Source organism: Calidris pugnax, unplaced genomic scaffold, assembly GCF_001431845.1.
Source record: "Calidris pugnax isolate Ruff unplaced genomic scaffold, ASM143184v1 scaffold304, whole genome shotgun sequence".
Taxonomy (NCBI): domain Eukaryota; kingdom Metazoa; phylum Chordata; class Aves; order Charadriiformes; family Scolopacidae; genus Calidris; species Calidris pugnax.
In genome coordinates, this window is record NW_015091068.1 from 633,814 (window position 1) to 652,820 (window position 19,007).

Consider the following 19,007-nt stretch of genomic DNA (forward strand, 5'->3'; position numbering starts at 1 on the left):
TCAGTTCTGTTGCAATTATTTGTTAGGCGTGCTGGGAGAGACATCGCCAGACCCGATGGGCAGTCTGACAGGGAATGCCCAGCCTCCATTTCAGCAATGTCCCTTCAGACAGCAGTCCTCTGTGTAAAAGGAGAACTCCCAGGAATGCTAGCCCAAGCAGAACAGAAATGCCGGCACCCTCATCCTCTGGAGGAAAATTCCTCTTCCCTGCCCTTTGGCTAAGACATGGCTGGGTGCTTGAGCCTGCATATGGTTCGGACACACTTTCCACATTACGAAGCCTGGTAATTCTTCTGAGGGGCAACGAGTCATGGGGAATTAAATATGAGGAGAGCTTTTTCCATGCCTAGCATACCATGTCTACTCCACATAGGTGTTTGTGGGTTACCTGGTTCAGATATACCCTGTCTCAGGACAGCCATGAAGAGACCACCATGGCCTTTTGTCATCTCCTCATGCTGCTTCTCCACTCAAGGACCAATTTCTGCAGGTCTTCCCTGACCCCACAGCCAGGAAAAGGGAAGTGACTGGATCTTTCCTTCAAGAAGTTTGATTCACAGCTCTTTCTTTTGCTCATGTCATCTCTTGACAGAGATGACATTCTTGCGTGGCTTCCTGCAGCCTGGAAAAGAGTGAGCATCTCAGTGGAGAAGGACCAGATTGTCTAACTGGAAAGGTAAGATGAGCAGCTGGTATGACAGACCTGTCCTTTGAAGTTGGGCTGGACTACTATGAGTGCCTGATTTGGTGGATATGCTCTGACTGGCAGCACCATTTTCTACCTGCAAAATCCACTTGAGGTGGAGGCTGGCCTTCCTTCCCCTGTCCCGTACACAGAAGTCAAAGAATCAGTGGCTTGCTGTTTGGCTCAGTTCTCAGGAAGTGGATGTCCAGGACTCTGTGCCTGCTCCGGTCCTAGGAACGAGTCAGGTTCTATGAAGCACCTAAACAGTGCTGTGTCTGCTGTGAATTGGTTGTCTTCTCTGCCCTTTCCCCTAGCAAGAAAAATAACATTCTTACTTATACTTTTAGATGCTTGTGAAATAAAAGCATCCGCCACACGTCAGACAGCTAATGGACACAAGCTAAACATTTGCCAATCCCATAGCTAATTGGGAGACCAAAGTAGGAAAACAGAGACAGTGAGAAGAAGCTACTCATATTGTATATGCACAGCAATCTACGGTCTTTATTCTCTAGACATTGACATGGCTACAAAGACTCATTGCAGAAAAAGCGACCGAGAGGTTCACATTTTGTGCCACCCTCAGGTCACTTTGCTGCCTCATGACATCCTCACTCTTCCTCTTCTATCTTCTTGCCATGAAACTCCCGACTCTTCACTCGCAGCTTGTTGACCTGCGACTCTGCAATGTCAGCCCGCTCCTCGGCTTCCTCCAGCTCGTGCTGGATCTTGCGGAACTTGGAGAGGTTGACGTTGGAGAGCTCCTCCTGTGCAGGGAGAGGGAGTCGGTGGTGAGGAGCCCAGGGCAGGGGTTGGGCTCCTCCTGCGCCTCTTCTCTGTGGGAACGCCCAGACCTCCACCCCCCACCCCCCACTGCTTACACATAAGCCTCGCACAGACCTCCTCATCCATCCTTAGTCAGGATCCCACCGTGACAAGCTCCTCCACTACCGTGTCACTCCTGAGGAGCTGCTTCATCACTTGGTTTTGACATTTGTGTACTTATTCTCCCACTACTTGCTGCCCAGCCACCAGTGTGACTTACTAAGTTGAGAAAGAGCCTGACGCATTCTGCTGTCGATCAGCAGCAGAGATTCACAAACTTCTCCATCAGGGGATGTGGCCCCTGTTTTTTTTCAGTCTGACCTCCTGTATAGAACAGGCTGCAGAACCTCCCTCACGTCATCCTTGACGCAGGGTGCCCAGAACTCATCAAGGCCTCATGACACCGTAGGGAAACGGCGTGGTCAAGTCATTTGTGTCATGGGAGATTCTTCCATGCTCCCTTCCTGGTATTCATACTCATCTCAATGAGCGTGCTGCCCCGATGCAAGGTGTCTCTTGCCCGTTCTCCAGGCAATACTTACAGCCTCCTCAGCTTGTCTCTTGTAGGATTTCACCTTCGTTTGCAGCTTGTCCACCAGATCCTGGAGCCTCAGAATATTCTTCCGGTCTTCCTCAGACTAGAGTGGCCAGGAGGGAGGAAAGGGAATGAATTGTTGGTTTCCCACCAGGTGGGGTTATCAATTCCCCTTGGGAGTGGTGTTCACAAAATGTGACTTGCTGTGAGAAAACTTGTTCAGCCCAAGGAGGCCTCTGGCCGTACCTGGTAGGTCAGCTCCTTCACCCTCCTCTCGTACTTGCGCACACCCTTCACGGCTTCAGCGCTGCGCTTCTGCTCAGCATCCACCTCCCCTTCCAGCTCCCGCACCTGCAACGAGAAGCCCAGCTTTGGAGCTCCCCTGGTATCTCCCCAGGGGACGTGTTCCCTCATGCACAAATAAAAGCCCTACGCACTCTGGCCTCCAGCTTCTGGAGCTGCTTCTTGCCTCCCTTCAGAGCCAGCTGCTCCGCCTCATCCAGACGGTGCTGCAGGTCCTTCACCGTCTGGTCCAGGTTCTTCTTCATCCTTTCCAGGTGGGCGCTGGTGTCCTGCTCCTTCTTCAGCTCTTCTGCCATCATGGCTGCCTGATGAGAACAAAGGATGAAAGCCATTTTGGGGCTGGAGGCATTTTGGGGGAGAATGCACCCACCACCAGCCATGAAAGGAGCCCCCGACTCACATCTGTGATGGCCTTCTTGGCCTTCTCTTCAGCATTGCGCGCTTCCTGGATCGTATCCTCCATTTCACCCTGAATTTGCATGATGTCTGTTTCCAGCTTCTTCTTGGTGTTAATTAAGCTGGTGTTCTGTGTAATAAGAAAGATGTGATTTGTAATTTTAGACCTAATGCCTCCACGTCAAGAGTTGAAAGTGTAAGCACTGTTTATGAACGTCTTTAAGGCTCTTTAGAGCCATAGGTGCAAACCAGACACAGGTGCCTGTCTGGACTGGCAATATTATGGCACAGCTCTTCAAGTGTTTTGTGGTAATCACTTACAAGATGCATAGCACTTGCTTTCTGTGTTATCCCTTGCTGACGGGATTAATTTCAAGCCTAGTGACTGACCTGGGTGTGGAGGAGCTGCACACGTTCAGTGGCATCCAGAAGCTCCTGCTCAGCCACTTTCCTCGAGCGCTCCGTCTGCTCCAGGGCTGCCCGCAGCTCCTCAACTTCAGCCTGCAGCAGGTTTGCTCTGCGCTCCACCATGGCCACCTGCTCCTTCAGGTCCTCCTGTGTCCTGAGAGCGTCGTCCAAGTGTATCTGGGTATCCTGTAAAAGAGAAGAAATGAAAATTATGAGATGGCACAGCACGGGAGCAATGTTGGGTGGTGACATGCATGGTTCGTTTCCTAATGTGTGTGTGTGATTTTGACGTCGGTCCTCTACTAGGCAAGCGAGCTACCTGTGTGCTTATATTGGCCTTCTAACCTTGAGCACTCCCTGTGTGTTCCTCAGGTTCTTTTGTGCCTCTGCAGCCTGGCGGTTGGCGTGGCTCAGCTGGATCTCCATTTCATTCAGGTCTCCCTCCATCTTCTTCTTCAGCCGCAGGGCTTCATTCCTGCTCCTGATCTCAGCGTCCAGGGTGCTCTGCATGGACTCCACGATTCTGAGGTGGTTTCTCTTCAGCTGGTCGATCTCCTCATCTTTCTCTGCTACCTTCCTGTCAATCTCAGACTTCACCTGGTTGAGCTCAAGCTGGAGGCGCAGGATCTTCCCCTCTTCGTGTTCTAGAGAAGCCTGCACAGATCAGCAGGAACAGTGACTTAAACTACTGACTCCTTTCTAAGTAATCTCTTATGCAGTATTTCATGAAACCGAAGATGGATTTCCTGCCATCTCTGCAGGAAATTGTTACTTCCACACTTTCAGTCCAGACACCATTTATTAGCACTGTGTCTACCTCGGCTTCCTCCAGGGAGGCTTGGAGTTCAGATTTCTCCTGCTCAATCTGCTTCTTGACTTTCTCCAGCTCATGAATCGCCTTTCCTCCCTCGGCAATCTGCTCCGTGAGGTCGGAAATCTCCTCTGTGGGAACAAAGACCAATGGCATGGTCAGGCACAGAGCAGAATGGGAAGGGCCCCGTCACACCAAGGTGACAAGCCTCTTGGGTGACCTGCGGGCACAGACCCATAGGGAATGGTGGACCTGGAGAAAGCCCTGCCAGGAGCAGAGGGCCAGGGACTTACGCTGCAAGTTCTTGTTCTCACGCTTCAGCGTTTCCAGGTGGTCCAAGGACTCCTCATAGGCATTCTTCATCTTAAAGAGCTCCGTGCTGAGAGAGCGAGACTCCTTCTGGGAGGCTTCCAGCTCAGCCTGCGTTTCCTCATACTTCTGCTTCCACTCTGCCAGGATCTGAAGAGAAACGGGGTGTGAGTATGCATGTGGCAATGAGGAGGGGAAGCTCTGCCCAGGAGCCCCAGGCCTGGAGCCCAAAGCACCTTGTCAAAGTTCTTCTGCTTCTTATCCAGAGCTGCGCAGGCAGCATTTGATCGCTCCACGTCAATCATCAGGTCCTCCACTTCATTCTGCAGCCTCTGCTTTGTCTTTTCCAGGGAGGCACATTTGGCATTGACAGCTTCAACGTGTTCCTCTGCATCCTGCAGGCGCTGTGCCAGCTTCTTCCTGGGAGGAGATAAGCACAGCTCCAGGTTAGAGCTAAACGGTCAATGGCATTTGTGTCTCAGCGCCTACTGAGCATTTGGCCTGTCTTACGCTTTCTAGCCCTAAAGGCTACGTTTGTCCTTCCAATCTTCACTTTTCCCAGAACATTTTTTTCTTCTCCCTCTCTCTCCCCTTTACCACAAAGACTGTATGTCCCTGCCTTCATCCCACCCCTGTCCTAGCCCACTCTCAGAGGCTCCAGTTTCCCTTGACAGTCTCAGTCTTCTACAGCCATTTGACTTCCCACTTCCCACGTACTTGGCCTCCTCCAGCTCCTCCGTGCGCTGAATAGCGTCCGTCTCGTATTTGGTTCTCCACTGGGCCACTTCGCTGTTGGCCTTGGACAGGGCACGCTGCAGCTCCCCCTTGGCCTCCTGCTCCTCCTCATATTGTTCCCGGAGCAAGTCACAGTCGTGGCGAGCAGACTGCAAGGCGTGGGCCAGGGCGTTCTTGGCCTGTGGAGACACTGGGATTGGTAACCTGAATATCTGTCTTGAGTTGCCTCTCTTGACAGTGACAATGACAGTGAAATTAGACTGAAACTCTAATTAGGCAACTGCAAAGCTGGGAGCTGATGGAGCCTTCATTAACATGTTCCGGAGGATGGGGATGTGTTGGTGACAGGTGCTCCGGGGACACTAGTCCCCTCTTTCTGAAACTGTGTAAGCATATGTGTTTGAACCCTGTCTTGGAGAGTATCATCAGAATCTGCTGAAAGCCTCGTGAGTGACTTTCTCCAGCATCAAAATCTTTGCGCTTCCTTCCCTCTCTCGCCTATGAGTTGGGGGACGTGCATTACTGGTGTTCCCTCCAGTACTGCATGTGTTTGGGGAAAGAATACTGAACCAATATTCTCCAGATGCTTTTAGGGGTGATGTAGGTTGCGGACAGTAGGGTTATTCCAGACCTTTATTTCTTCCTCTAGATGTCTCTTGAGTTCCTCAATCTGTTGTGTAAATCCTTGCTTGCCCCTAGACAGCTGAGAAATCAGAGCATCTTTTTCCTCCACCTGGCGCGAATATTCACCTGGGAAGGGTAAAGTGAAAAAAAGTAACTAAGCTATCAATGATATGACTGTTTCAACAGTTTCTGCCTGTAAACCCATGAAATCAAGAGCGGCCTGGAGAGGTGACCCCAGTTGTCCCTTTGCGCCCTGTGGTGTGCTCAGGGATTGTGGATCCTCCCATTGCATCTCAGGAATAAGGCGTCTCACCCGATTCTGTCTGCAGACGAGCTCTTTGAGTGTTGAGGTCATTGATCATGCGCTGATTCTGCTCCTCCTTAGTTTTAATCTCACTCAGCTGGTCTTCCAGAGTGCGGCACATCTTCTCCAGATTTGCCTAGATAGCGAGCAAACCCAAGGAAGGAAAGGAGATGAACACCTGGGCTCTGCCTTAAACTCGCAGCAGGGATTTTTTTAATGAGGAAGTGGCTGGTAGGTGTAGCCTGTGTGCCATACCTTGCCTCTGTGAGCATGTTCTACTGCAGTTGCGTACCTTGGCTTTGGAGACAGACTCCATGTTACTGGCCAAGTCATCGATCTCCATCTTCAGCTCACTCTTCTCCTTCTCCAGCTTCTGCTTCACTCGCTGCAGGTTGTCGATCTGCTCCCCGAGCTCGGCCGTGCTGTCCGCGTGCTTCTTCCGCAGGGCGGCAGCCGTGGCTTCGTGCTGCAGCGTGGCCTCTTCGAGGTCGCGACGCATCTTCTGAAATTCTGCCTCACGCTTCTTGTTCATCTCCATCTGAGCTGCAGTGGCCCCTCCTGCTTCTTCCAGGCGCTCGCTGATCTCCTCCAGCTCCCTCGAGAGGTCGGCACGATGCTTCTCTGCTTTTGCCCGAGAGGTTCGCTCTGCCTCAATTTCCTCCTCCAGTTCCTCAATGCGCGCCTGGGGAACATTAGGCACCCCTCACACCCATGCCCTTCTCCTTCCTGACCCAAGACTGGATGAAAGAGGGGAAGGAACAGAGACTTGCCTGCAGCTCCTTGATCTTCTTCTGTAGCTGCATGCCCAGGGCTTGCTCATCCTCGATCTTGCTCTGGATCTGGCTGATTTCAAAGTCTTTCCTTTGGGCAAAGCAAACCACGTTAGAGCTCAAAGAACACAGACAAGTCCACCAGCCCAGCACTCAGGTGCCCCACAGCCACACTCACTTCTTCAGTTTCTCATCCAGCTGCTGCTTATCATTTTCCAAATCCATTATGCTGTCATTGGCCAGCTTCAGGTCTCCTTCGAGTTTCCTCTTAGCTCTCTCAAGGTCCATGCGCAGCTTCTTCTCCTGCTCCAGGGACCCTTCCAGCTAAACAGAACAAGGCCGTCAATGCTGTCCTGGTTATGCGCTCCTCCACAAAGGTTTCTTTGTCATTTAGTTACACATATGCTTACATCGTCCACTTGCTGCTCCAGCTTGGTCTTAGCTTTGGTCAGCGTATTGACTTTGTCCTCTTCTACCTGCAGGTCATCCAGTGTCTGCTGATGGGCCTCTTGGAGGGCTTTCTTCTCTTTTGTCAGCTTGGCGATGGTCTCGTCCAGGTTTGCCATCTCCTCTGTGAGGTTTTTCACCTGTTGATTGTAAGAAAGTGCAGAAAGTTGTTGACTGCTAGCACAGTGAAGCTTTCACTTTGCATTGCCTAGTCAGGATCTTCTTTTTCATTTCTCATGCTCCTGGTATGTTCCAGACCAAGCTTCCTTGTGAAGGTGCTAGGCTGATGTTGGAGGTGTTAATCCCTTCACAATCTTAGAGATTCCCTGTGTGTGTACCTTGTTTTCAGTGGCATGCTTTTCCTTCTCCACTTTGGCTAACGTTAGCTCGAGATCATCAATATCTTTCTTGAGCTCTGAACATTCGTCCTCCAGTTTCCTCTTCTTGGCTGTCAGCTCAGCATTAATTTCCTCCTCATCCTCAGCCCTTTCAGTCACCTCCTTAATTTTGGCTTCCAGCTGGATTTTGGTTTTGATGAGCTGGTCACATCTTTCTTCCGCATCAGCCAAGCTGTCTGCTTCCTGGTGGGGAGACATGGATTTTAGTGGGTTGAAATGTTTTGAAGATTCTCCGCCCTGTCTTTCATGCCACCAAGTGGGTATGCATTAAAACGGGGGTGGAACCTGGCCTTCCTCTCCAGCAACTGGAAGATCTTGCCAGCTGTCTACTGGGAAACCTGTTCATCTGGAATCAACATTGATTCCAAAGCTTTTGTGTCTCTTCCAAATCATTCACAGAGAGGGTAGCTTTGAGAATACCTCATGCACCCCCAAGCAGTCATCCCTTCAATTTCTAGTTTCAGCAAGAGCAAGAGCTTGTAGTCTTTTTTTGTGACGGAAAAAAGTATTTAGGAGCTTTTTGTTTTTAATTGTCTCATTGAGAACCTTATGATGTTTGGGAACTAAAGGCTTTTCCTTTGTGGGGAGTAATTTAGTTGAGAAAGAAATTTAGCACTTAGTTCTAACTGCATCAAAATTGGTGCAAGACCAACAGAGTTCTTGCCTTTGCTATCCCCTAACTTTGTGTCTTCTTCCCAGGCCACGCCTAGCATTTCCAGTGCTAACTAGTTGATCGTTGCATGTGAAGAAACTGCCTTTCCCTAATTGCTTTGGAATGGGAAGTATCCATGTTTCTGAAAGTAATCAAGGCCTTCTAGTGTGGCTGCAAGTAGGAAAAGGAGGGGCCTTCTCAGGTTTGCCTTTGCTCCGTTAGGCAGTCACAGTGCTTTGAAAGCTGAGTAGGTGGAGATGCCTCCCTTCCAATTCAGTGCGGTCTGCTCGGGATTACATGTTGGCTACTGTTGCCTGGCTCTTTCTCCAGACAGCAGGAACACAGAGTCTGAGGTGGGGCTGCTAGGAGACTCACCACCCCCCTGCCAGTGCCTGTTTACTCAACGGTAGAGCGTGTGTTTCAGACTCTTTCCTACTGCACGTTCGTCAGCTTCCTGCAAGTCTCCACTTAGGCTGAGAAGCATTCTGGCTGTATATTGGTTTTCCCCAGGGACAAATGAACAGTGATGCTCACCGCCTGCACTTGGAGCTGCAGGTCATTTTTCTCCTGCAGTAAGGTCACCATTTTCTCCTCCAGCTCCTTCCTCTTTGCCTCAGACTTTGCAAGCTCTTCCTTGGTTTTCTCAAACTCTTGTTTCATGTTGGCCATCTCCTTCTCAGATTCGGCGCTCTTCAGCAAGGGCTTGATCTTGAAGAACAGCTTCATCCAGGGCCAGTGCTTGACATTCATGAATGCACGAACATTGTACTGGATGCAGAAGATTGAGTCCCTGAAATAAAATTCACATGGCTATTGCATATATCGGTTTAGATGAATTTAGACTCAATTACCCAAGCCCCCGGAAAACACGATACATGAGTGAGAAATAATCTACCTCCTCTCCACCATTTTCCGATACTCCACTCTCATCAGGAAACCCCTGCACCTGGCCTGTGTCATGGTCATAATCTCGGCTAGTTTCTCATCTCTCATCTCCTCCAGCAGACCAATCAGCCCAGCTTTGAAGAACACCTTGAGAGAGGGAACATCGTAGCACATCATTCTCAGATAGTGCATAAGAGAGGCACATACTTTTTTGAACACAGGTCTTATTTCTACCTTGGTGTGACCAAATCTGTACTGAGTGTGGTCCACGTCAATGGACCCAAGAAGCTTCTCTGAAGCCTTCTTGCTATCCATGAACTGACCATCAGGAATAGCACTTGCATTAAGCACTCGGTATCTGTAGGAGAAAACAGAACGTGAAGAAATCCACATTACCAAAACCACCACTGCGACCAAACTCCTTCTCAGCATGGAGAAATGGCCTTCTCAGCAACATCTGACTGACTGAGGAATCTCATGTGTTAGGGACAGCGCATTCTTTGAGGAAAGTGTAAGTGAACTTTTCATATCGATTATTTGCAGTCCAAGGGCATTGTGATCATCAGCCATTTCATATCATCACAAACTGGTAGTGAAACGTTTTTATACTACCACTCAGTTCCTTGTGAGAAAAATTTGTTAGGATACACAGTCTGTTCTCAGCAATGGCTCTAAGCTGATCATTTTCAGCAACAGCTGGCTATGTCATTAACAGGGAGAGACCTCCCCAAAGACAGTTCAGAGGCATTTTTAGGACATTGGGTGGAAACATGTATTGTTGTTCAAATGTGAAGTGGATTTGTGAAGGAAATTTTTGTGTTACTGAATTGTTTTCCAGTAGTAGACTACTTATAGTGGTTTGATTACAGCATGTATACAGTAAACTGTGTAGTAAACATGATACTTAGTAATTTAGCACATAGAAGGTGTGGAGGGAGAAAAACAAGGGGAGAAAGGCGGAGCACTCTCACCTTTGTTTGAAATCAGCATACAGGACTCTGCTGGGGAATCCTTTTCTGCAAATTCTGATCCCTTCCAGCACACCATTGCACCGCAGCTGATGCAGCACCAGCTCATGCTCCATGGCACCTAGCAAATACCACCATTAGTGAGTACCCCATTGCTTGATACTCAGGAAAAGAGCATCTATGACTTGAGTTTTCCTCCTATTGGATCCCCTTACCAGGTGTTTTTGTTTCATTTGGGATGATGCATCGTACAAAATGGGGGTGAGTGCTGCGTAGATTTGTCATCAGCTTGTTTAAATTCTCCTGTGAGATTACAAAGTAAAGTTTAGGTCAACAAATGAAAGTTCCACATCCCCACAGCTGCATGTTTTTCATCCATGAAAAAAAACCAATAATTGTTCAGATTTGAACTAGATTTCAAAGTTCCCGTAGCAATGTACAAAAGCTTATGCCTTTATCCATCTTCCTGTGTTGAACATCAATTTTTAAAGGAACTATAATTTTGTTACTGTGTCATCATATTTTATTATTTACAAAAACAGAAATATAACTCATTTGATTCCTTGAGACTCATGGCTTTGACAGTCATGAACAATTCCCTATACTTGCCTTCCTGAATCAATAGGCTTTTATAGGTAATACTCTTAAAGCCAGCCTCCCTGTTTTTCAGGACTGCTCCATTACTTAAGAATCGTGCGTGGTAGCAGAGGTGAAAATATTCAGAAGTCCAAAAACTCTGTTTGGTAAATCATTCTGAACTCTCTGCAATAGCTGAAAGAAATTTATTTATTTCAATGTCATAATGAGTTTCAAAAGTCGATGTGAACCAAAAAGATCTGAATCACAACAGTGGAAAGAGGTTTCATTTTTATATATTGAGAGGATGTAATTCCAAGTGGAAAAAAGAGAAGAAACTAGTCCACCATTAAAATGGAAAGGAAATTTACCCATAGTACATAATCTTCTTCATCCTCTCGCTATAAGACCTCAGGAGTTATAACATCACTTTTCACATCTTAAATTCCCTTTCTTCAAACAAATATAGAGGAAAACTGGTACATACCCGGAAAAGAGCTGAGACAGTCTGGAAAGAAGAACCCTTTTTCTTGCCACCCTTCTTGCCACCAGTGTCTGTAAATTAAAGAAGGGGAATACATACTAACATACTGATGTTAAAAATTGAACTACAGAACAGAAAACAATTTTAAACATGTAGGATTTCCTGTTTGATTTCCTGCCAACGTTTTCCCACAATGAAGATAGAGTTTTCACAGAGCTGACCTGCATCTGCTCCACCATAGTTGGCAAAGAGTAAGGCCAGTGTCTTCACAGATGATTTCTGGTACAACCCAATGACAGTTTCGTTCAGGGGGTCCTTGTTCTTCTCCAGCCATCCGGTGATGTTGTAGTCCACCGTGCCAGCGTAGTGAATCAGGGAGAAGTGAGCCTCAACCTTGCCTTTGGCAGGCTTGGGCTTCTGGAAGTTGCTGGACTTGCCCAGATGTTGATCATAGAGCTTGTTCTTGAAAGAGGTGTCAGTTGCCTTGGGGAACATGCACTCCTCTTCCAGGATGGAGAAGATGCCCATGGGCTGGAAGACATTACAACAGACAAGAGGGAGAAACAGATTCTTGGTTGGAAAGAGGCTAGTGTTAGGACAGAACACCGTGAAACAAATTAGAAGGTAAGGTTGGTGAACTTCATAATTTTTCAGCCTGATTATTCATCTTTACCTGGGGAACTACCTTTAACTATTGCTGCAAGATTACAAATTAGAGAAATAGAGCACTTTCATTGAGATTTAGCATCTTAAATGACAGAAATAAATTCTTTATGTAGCCCTCAGTAATTAGAGAATTTCAACATTCATGCAGCTGAACAGGAAGGATACCTTCTCAATGAGCTCAATGCAGGCAGCCAGGTCCATCCCAAAGTCAATGAATGTCCATTCAATTCCTTCCTTCTTGTACTCCTCCTGCTCCAGCACGAACATGTGGTGGTTGAAGAACTGTTGCAGTTTCTCATTGGTGAAGTTGATGCACAGCTGCTCAAAGCTGTTGAACTGCCCAAAGCAAGGAGAGGTGCGCAGGTTCTCAAGGTGTGACAAACACCACAGCATCTTGCTACCATTCTCCTAGTGCTAGCTAATGCTGTTGAAGTTCCCCAGCTGGAACGCCACTCCTAACCGTACTGCAACAGCACGTGTTTCCTTAGCAGGACTTCCACTGTAAAATTTACTGTCCTCAAAGGATTTCATTCTTATTACTTCTGAAATCAAACTAAAGGTAGCATTTCTTTTTAACTGTGCTAATCAAAAGCAAGTCCTTCCATAACCTTAGCTGCAGCATCCTGTAGGTGTCTCAGCTCTCTAACCACCCAGAGAGGGGAAACCTCCTCAGTGTCCCACCCAAGGACTTCTCTGCGTTCAGATCAGCAATCAGGGGGTTCCTCCACCCTGACACAGAAGTCCTGGCATCGCCACGGCATTCACAACACAGGAAACATGCTGGGAACTTTTCCTTCACACTGCCCTTTCCTTGGCCTCTCCAAGAGTGGCCACACCCTTGGTCCACATCTGTGTGAGCCTTATTCCTAGGGCTGTCTCTTTGTCTGCAAAGCCTAAGACCTTTGCAAGCTCAAGGGCCTCTGAGACCACTTGACAGAAAGGAGAGCTTTCTTCTATGGGTTGACAACCTTACAATCAAAGTCCCTGTTAGAAAAGCCATTTGTGGGTGCTAGACAGACAGAGGGGTTTCTGGAAAACTGCAGATGAGCAGGTTAAACTTCTGAATCTTCTTAAAAAGAAGTGTGTTTCTGACTCCGCATGACCCCATCCTGGCCCTCCCTTGACTACGGTGCCAAATCCATGCTCCTTACATCAAAGATCTCAAAGCCAGCAATGTCCAGGACACCAATGAAGTACTGTCTGGGCTGCTTGGTATCCAGCTGTTGGTTGATGCGAACAACCATCCACAGGAACATCCTCTCATAGACAGCTTTTGCCAGGGCGCCAACAGCATTGTTCACCTAAAACAGACAGAGAAGAAAGGACCGGAGTTTCCTCCTAGGATCAAAGAAGATTCCTCAAGTATTCTTTCAATCTAACAACATTGTTCACCTAAAAGCAAAGAGGGAGTGTGCAAAAGTTACAGCACGAAGAAATTTTAAGGAATTTTAACTGTCTTAAAAGAAATTCTGAGGTACAACCATGTATTCTGAGTAACCAATTATTTTACCTGCTCCACAGTTTGACCTTTGGTGACGTATTCATTCCCAACCTTGACTCGGGGATAACATAGGGCCTTGAGCAATTCTGCTGAGTTCAGACCCATCAGGTAAGCAGCCTTGTCAGCAACTGAAAAACAAGAAAAAATGTCTTTGGACAAGGCCTGGAAGTTGTTCAATGGACGGTTTCTATGAAATGACACTGATGTTCAAAATTCTTGCCTGCAAATCTTCTAATCTATTATTACAGTGGACATATTGAATACAGGAAAGCTTTCAAAGCCAACAATGGTATCTTTTTTTCAATGTAGTTATCAGCAGGAAACCTTTGCTTGAATATTTTAATTAAATTTATAAACTTAAAAAATGCTTCTAATAACTTTCACTTCAAAAATGCATGAATATTACATCTAGGCATCTTAATCAATATTTGAAAAAGCTCTTATATTTGAATAGGCTATGGTCTGCACTGCCAAAAAGAGAAGTATGTACATGCCAGAGCCGATTCTAGAAACCAGAAACCACGGAAGCTGCCTCTTCAAAGAAAAGCTTATCAAAATCCTCTCTTTGCTAATGGAAAAACACATGAAACTAGCCCAATAAAAAGGTAACTGAGGGAGTGCCATTCATCAAGATAGGCCAGTTATCAGAGAATAGGGTTCATGGCTTCATGGACACTAAAAGATACATTACATAGTTTTCAATTTATTAAGTTATATTTTTTGTTCTGTCTAAAAATAGTATCTTCCAAAAACTTATATGTATATTAAAAAGTCAGTTGCTAAGGACCTTCTGTGCCATCAGGCTCTGCCTGCTCCTCTCGTTGTTTCTGCTTGAATTTCAGGTTCCCGTAGTGCATGACAGCCCCTGTCAGCTTGTAGATGGCCGTCTTTTCATCAGGAGTGAATCCCAGGATGTCAATGGCACTCTGCAGTCAAAACAATGAATTAAAAACATTGCCTAATAACCTCAACAATCTCATTAAAAACATGTTCCTTATAGTACTTACATCTGTAGCCATGAGCTCCTCCTGGTCATCAATGCTGGGAACAGTGACCTCACCTTGACTCACAAAGTGGAAATCATACGGGTTCGTGGTAATGAGGAGCATGTCTGAAAGCAGGAAGAGACAAGGCACAGACTTAGTTTTTCCAGCCAGGTAATAGAGGGAACTGTTTCTCTTCAAAAATCCTTCCTACCAATTAACTCCGGCTTCTTGTTGGAGGTCACTTGGTAAAATATGTGGTAGCTTCTTTCTGCCTTGAGCTGGAAAGTGACTCTGGATTTCTCCAGCAGATCTGTCATGGAAGGTAGAAAGAGTTTGGCCCAGGAATGCACATGGAAGTGGGAATTTGGGAAGGAAAGGGATCAGGCCAGGAGAGTCTCTTACAGGTTTCAATGTCAGCAGAAGCCAGTTTGCCTGTGGCTCCAAAGTGGATTCTGATGAATTTGCCCTGTTAAGGAGAGGAAGCAGCATTTCAGCCTGGATGAGTTCTTTTGGCATCTCCTTTATGTGGAACGGTCTAGGGCCAACACTTATCTTGTAATGAGAGGGAGAGATTTTGTCCAAAATAACAACTTACAAAGCGTGAGGAGTTGTCGTTCCTCACGGTCTTGGCATTTCCAAAGGCCTCCAGCAGTGGGTTGGCGCTGATGATTTGATCCTCAAGTGTTCCCTGCAGGATAAGAATTACCACTAGTTATCCTTCCAAAAGTTACATCACGAACAGTAGAAAGCATTGATGCAAGGTAAGATCTATTAATGAATGACAATTCTGTGATTCCGTGATACTTAAGTATTCCTTACAGGACGATAATTATTCAGCTACAGTGTTCAGTTGACATGACAATTACACATCAAAGTTCAGTATGTTCTTCCTGACTCACCTGCATTTTGCCAGACGTCTCTTCCTTCTTTTTCTCCCCACTGGCTGCAATTGTTGCAAAGTACTGGATGACACGCTTTGTGTTCACAGTCTTCCCGGCACCGGATTCTCCGCTGTCCAACCAAAGAGAGAAGCAGAGAGCGTGTGGTCAGGCAGGAGGTCCCCTGGCACCGGGCAGCCCCGCAGAGACCCGAGCAGGGGGTGTACATACGTGATCAGGATCGACTGGTTCTCGCGATCTGTGAAAGAGGCAGAAAGATTTTTTCAGTGCTCCGCAATTACAGAGGAATCAAAATCTAGGAGAAAAACTGTGAACTGAATGTTCATTGCGAGTGCAGGCACAATATATTACCAACTCCCAATTAAAAACCTGGAATTGTAGCACTTAATCCCTTTCAGGATTTTAAAGTTCTCCCATTAAAATAATAAAGTCTTCTTTGGAAATAGTTGTAAGATAAAATATACTAGCTTTTTTTAAAGATAATTATTTTTTATCAATATTGATATTTCTCTATATAAGATAGAATTGAAACCAATTATTATTTTGTAATATCAATGATTATATTGATTCATTGATGAATCAGTTAATTCATTCAGTGAATCATTGATGATATGATTCAAGTGAGTAAAATACGTAACATAAAGTGGATTGACACTTTCTGGGGACTCAAGACCCTTATGAGGTCAGACCATAGAATCTCCTCAGTTAAAATATTTTTTGAGCCAGGCATATTATAATTGTTTGTAATGGTTTGGGTAGACAATAGTTTTCTGGGCTGTTGATGAAATCTCCTGCAGTTTGCATGGATTCCTCTCCTTACTTTAGTCATTGAGATAGATCTTTAGGACATACTATTTTCTTTGATAAAAATATCCAAGTATGTTGTATGCGCTTTGTGATTCCCTTTGCTTTTTTGACAAATGTTTCTACTGGTAGTTCTTTTGATGCTTCCTAGGTGTTCAAATGTTATACAGAAAGAAAGAATGAATTCTGATTCTGTTTTCTATGCAACCCTTGATTTTACAAATTCCTGTCATATATCCTGTTTTCTCTTCTGCGTCATCAAAGTGTCATTACTTAGTTAATTGATATTCATACTGAATTTATTTCATGTCTATAATATAGTTTTGTCCCTGATAAACTTCACCAGGCCCGCTATCTCTTTTTTTTAATGTAAGAAAAGAACTGACTGCATTATTCACGATGTCAGTGTTCCACTTTTTAACAGAATATGGTATCATGGAACTATTGCTCTTGCTATTTTTGTTCTTTTCAGTTTTTTACCAAGTAATTCCGAAGGTTCTGCCCTAATGAGCACTGAGCCAAAATTTTGTTAGCACTGTTCATTGTAAGTCTGAGATCTTATTCTCAAGAGGCAATAGCCATGATGTAGCTGACCATTCTCCCAGCCTTATATTTTCCATTTTATCTTCTGCCTTTTAGGCTCTGTCTCCTTCATCTTACAATCCTTTATCACTTAGCATTCTAAGGAAGTATAAAAGCTCTGATAGTGCACTTATTTGGATTTGGAACTTCAATTTAGAGTGATTCTTTCTTGCTTTCTAATGTGAATATTATATTAATAATATCTGATTCCATGCTTTTTGTTAAGATAGAGCACCAACACATCTGCAGCATTAATTCTGCTTTCCAACAGAGTTTTTACTGTGCAATTACAAAATTTAAATTCTACACTTCCCTCTACAACATCCCAGTGTGGTTTCCTTAATAATAATCTTATTTAAAGATTGGCATTCTAGTTTATTGAACTGACATGTGATGCAAACATTATTCCATATGTTCAAACATTATCTGCAGAAAAAAGGAAGATTTTTCCTGAAGTGCGCAATACAATAGCATTTGAAGAGATATGAAGCAACTCACCATTTAACATGAACTGATAGGCGTTGTCAGAGATGGAGAAGATGTGTGGAGGGGCCTCCTGGCGCTTCTTGCCTCGGTAGGCCAACACCACCTCCGGGTTGTACACCGGCAGCCACTTGTAGGGGTTGACAGTGACGCAGAAGAGACCCGAGTAGGTCTGTGAGGAAGGCAGACAGCACGTTGGCTTCCACTTAGCCACTTCCAGAGCAGTTCCTCCCAGCTAGCCAAGGGAAGAGTGCTGCTGGTACTTACGTAGATCATCCAGGCTGCATAACGCTCTTTGAGGTTGTACAGCACAGCGGGTTCGTGGAGGTGGGTCATCATGGCCATGTCCTCGATTTTATCATACTTGGGAGGGTTCATGGAGAAGATTTGATCTTCCTTCACGGTCAGGGTCTGTCAGAGGAAGAGAAACTGATACATGTCAGCTAAGAGTCCATAGTGGGAATTAAACTATGTTCTCAAGCCATGGATTTTCCTCACCTCTCCTGCTTCAGTCTGGACAGTGACCTTCCCTGATTCCCTACTCTGGATTGTCCCTTTCACAAAGGATTCCTTAGGATGTGCCACAAAGACGGATGACTTGGCATCAAAAGGCCTATTCTGGGCCTCGATTCTCTCCTTTTCTGACTTTCGGAGGTAAGGAGCCGCCTCCCCAAAGACGGCCATCTCAGAGTCTGGAGAGGTCATGTCTGCACTTTACTGAAAACACGTCAGCAGAAGACTGAGGAGGAACAAGACATTTTCCATCAGTTAGACAATAGTTTTCTGTGCTGATGATGAAATCTTATACAGTTTCTATCTTTCCAGTATTTAAACTAGTATGTCATTTTCAATAACACCTTTTGAAAGCTATTGTTTGATTTGAACACCTGAGTACTGATATCCCACTTGAGAATGAGACAGTATTCTCACTTATTTTAGTCTTCAAACTATGAACCGAATTTTTAATATTGATTATAATTTTTCAGTATTATCATATTGGGGGATGGCTTTCCATTTTACTGTTGGTATACTGAAGAACTGAACCTAAAGCAGATCTCTGTCTTCTGTTGCCCTGAATTGTCAGAAATAAGTCTCCAATAAGTCCTTTCCTTGCCCATGATATATGGACAGTGAATTTACTTACTTTCACACTGTATGCATTGTATCAGTCTCAGTCCAACCTTTTCTGCAAGGTGATTGGACTAACAGTTAATAAGGGTGTTGCCTTTCATGACATCAGAGGCTCTAAGTCAGTTGCTAGTACATTGACAAGCTGGTAACTTCCTTCTTTTTGCTCCACAGTATTCCAGAGACAATTTTTAAGTTGGAAAATTTAAAAATCCACAGAAAGCAGGCAGATAGAAAATTTCAGCTATTAGAAGCAAGCTCTCCCTCCTGGTTATGACAAGCAATCAGAATGCAGTGAGACATGCAATATAGAGAAATTTCTCAGTCTCTGCAGTCCTACAGAACCCATACACTTACCTTGAAACTTTCAGTGAGAGCAGGGCAAAATAGTCCCAAGGAGATTTTATAGAGTCTGGTATGCAGATGCTCTGGATTCTTCCTCTTTCTTCGGTCAAAGCATTTTTGGCCAACCTTCTTTGGCAAGGCATTGTTTGGCAGACTTATCTAAAGACATAATTGTCATTTGATTTGAGTAGATATAATTAGAAATTTTTTATATCTTACCAACTATGTGGCTATATCTACTATAAATAATTTGACAAGAGAATTAAGGAGGGAATCTCGATCAGTTAAGGCACTTAGAGAACTTGGATGCAGGACAGTGAGTTGAGGTGTCTCCAGGTGACAGTCACTCGGCAGCATTCTTAGGATGGAGGGCTTGGGTGTAGCATCTGCTCTGCCCACACACAAGCCAGTGTTAGAACCTAAAACATTTTTTGTAAGTACTCTTTGACAATGGTAACATTGCTTATGTGAGACAGCCCATCAAATAGAAGAAAAGGA

At 45.4% G+C, this 19,007-nt stretch overlaps 1 protein-coding gene across 1 annotated transcript; it reads right to left on the reverse strand.

Annotated features, from left to right (window-relative positions):
* Positions 1 to 1,162: 1,162 nt before the first annotated feature.
* Positions 1,163 to 17,756, reverse strand: LOC106896761 (myosin heavy chain, skeletal muscle, adult-like). Its single transcript, XM_014956981.1, has 38 exons — positions 17,535 to 17,756; positions 17,304 to 17,447; positions 17,052 to 17,208; positions 15,378 to 15,405; positions 15,168 to 15,279; positions 14,864 to 14,956; positions 14,671 to 14,734; positions 14,480 to 14,578; positions 14,290 to 14,393; positions 14,070 to 14,208; positions 13,292 to 13,410; positions 12,933 to 13,082; positions 11,947 to 12,117; positions 11,337 to 11,646; positions 11,119 to 11,186; positions 10,271 to 10,358; positions 10,059 to 10,176; positions 9,322 to 9,445; positions 9,098 to 9,234; positions 8,737 to 8,992; positions 7,491 to 7,733; positions 7,116 to 7,292; positions 6,884 to 7,029; positions 6,706 to 6,796; positions 6,228 to 6,617; positions 5,945 to 6,071; positions 5,639 to 5,757; positions 4,990 to 5,186; positions 4,509 to 4,692; positions 4,257 to 4,422; positions 3,970 to 4,094; positions 3,498 to 3,806; positions 3,135 to 3,338; positions 2,749 to 2,874; positions 2,483 to 2,653; positions 2,292 to 2,396; positions 2,053 to 2,148; positions 1,163 to 1,452 (listed from the first exon to the last, which is right to left on the reverse strand). Exons 1-38 carry the CDS (start codon positions 17,739 to 17,741, stop codon positions 1,297 to 1,299), a joined length of 5,820 nt encoding a protein of 1,939 aa, XP_014812467.1. The 5' UTR covers positions 17,742 to 17,756; the 3' UTR covers positions 1,163 to 1,296.
* Between the last annotated feature and the right edge of the window lie 1,251 nt (positions 17,757 to 19,007).